This window comes from Camelina sativa, chromosome 8, assembly GCF_000633955.1.
Source record: "Camelina sativa cultivar DH55 chromosome 8, Cs, whole genome shotgun sequence".
In the NCBI taxonomy this organism is placed as follows: Eukaryota; Viridiplantae; Streptophyta; class Magnoliopsida; order Brassicales; family Brassicaceae; genus Camelina; species Camelina sativa.
In genome coordinates this window covers 9722387-9723430 of record NC_025692.1, presented here as the reverse complement: position 1 = coordinate 9723430, position 1044 = coordinate 9722387, and the positions used below count along the sequence as shown (strand labels likewise).

The following is a 1044-nucleotide window of genomic DNA, read 5'->3' as shown; positions in this document are numbered from 1 at the left end:
TATTTACATGCATTAATTATAAATTATGTCGAAAACTAACATCTTTTGGTTTGCTTAACGTTACGTAACTAGATTTTACTTCAACGTGACCAAAAGTCCAAAATAAAAAAAAAAAAAGCTGTCCACCATTCATAGTATTTAATGGGCCTAAGAAATGTTAGCGTAAATTATTTAATGGGTTTAGGAAATGAGGCCCATTTACAATTTCTCGACAGTGTTAGACACGTGGCGATATATAAGTGGAGAAAATGATGTTACAGAAAAACGAAAGCAATAACGGAGAGAGAAACAAGGATCTTCGCTTCTCTCTCTCTAATCAATTCGATTTCTCTTTGCTTCTTCTTCTTCTTCTTCTTCACAAAACTGTGAAAAAAAAAAAAAACAAAAAAGCTTATAAAGCTCTCCAGATCTGTGGAAACCGAACCCATGGCTATGGAATTATATAGAAGTTCAAGGAGAGTACAAATCCTTGGATCTGTGATTCTTCTTCTCTTCATCCATGCCGCTCAATCTTTTTACCTCCCCGGTGTCGCTCCTCAGGATTTCGAAAAGGTAAAAAAAAAACAAAAAAACGTATTCTTAATTCCATTGGGATCTGATTTGGATCTCTCGGATCTGGTTTTTTTAAGATTTAGCTTTAGCGGATCCTTAGTGCCACCGACACTTTTAGGCTCTAAATTTTCTCAATTACTATCTCTTCATCTGTACCAATGTCGTATTTTTTTCAATAATTATCTCATTACACTAATTCATAGCTAAATTGGATAAAATCGTATAGTAGAAGATCCAAGCTGAATGGATTTGAAGTTTTGATCTTTTTGTTTATGGGTTTGGGGGGTATTATTATGTAGGGAGATGAGTTGAAGGTGAAAGTGAACAAGTTGACATCTATTAAGACTCAGCTTCCGTATTCGTATTACTCTCTTCCTTTTTGCCGTCCTAAGAAGATTGTTGACAGTACTGAGAATCTTGGTGAAGTGCTTCGTGGTGACCGGATCGAAAACGCTCCTTATTCGGTTTGTTCTCTGTTTTTTTTTTTTTTTT

At 35.1% G+C, this 1044-nt stretch overlaps 1 protein-coding gene across 1 annotated transcript in view; it reads left to right on the top strand.

Moving 5' to 3' along the window:
• LOC109124524 (transmembrane 9 superfamily member 9-like) overlaps window positions 308-1044 on the top strand; it is a 3623-nt gene continuing 2886 nt past the window's right edge. The window contains exons 1-2 of the mRNA XM_010423056.2: window positions 308-552; window positions 852-1016. Of these exons, the coding sequence (XP_010421358.1) occupies window positions 427-552; window positions 852-1016 (291 nt within the window). The 5' untranslated portion in view covers window positions 308-426. The remainder of the gene's footprint in view (window positions 553-851; window positions 1017-1044) is intronic.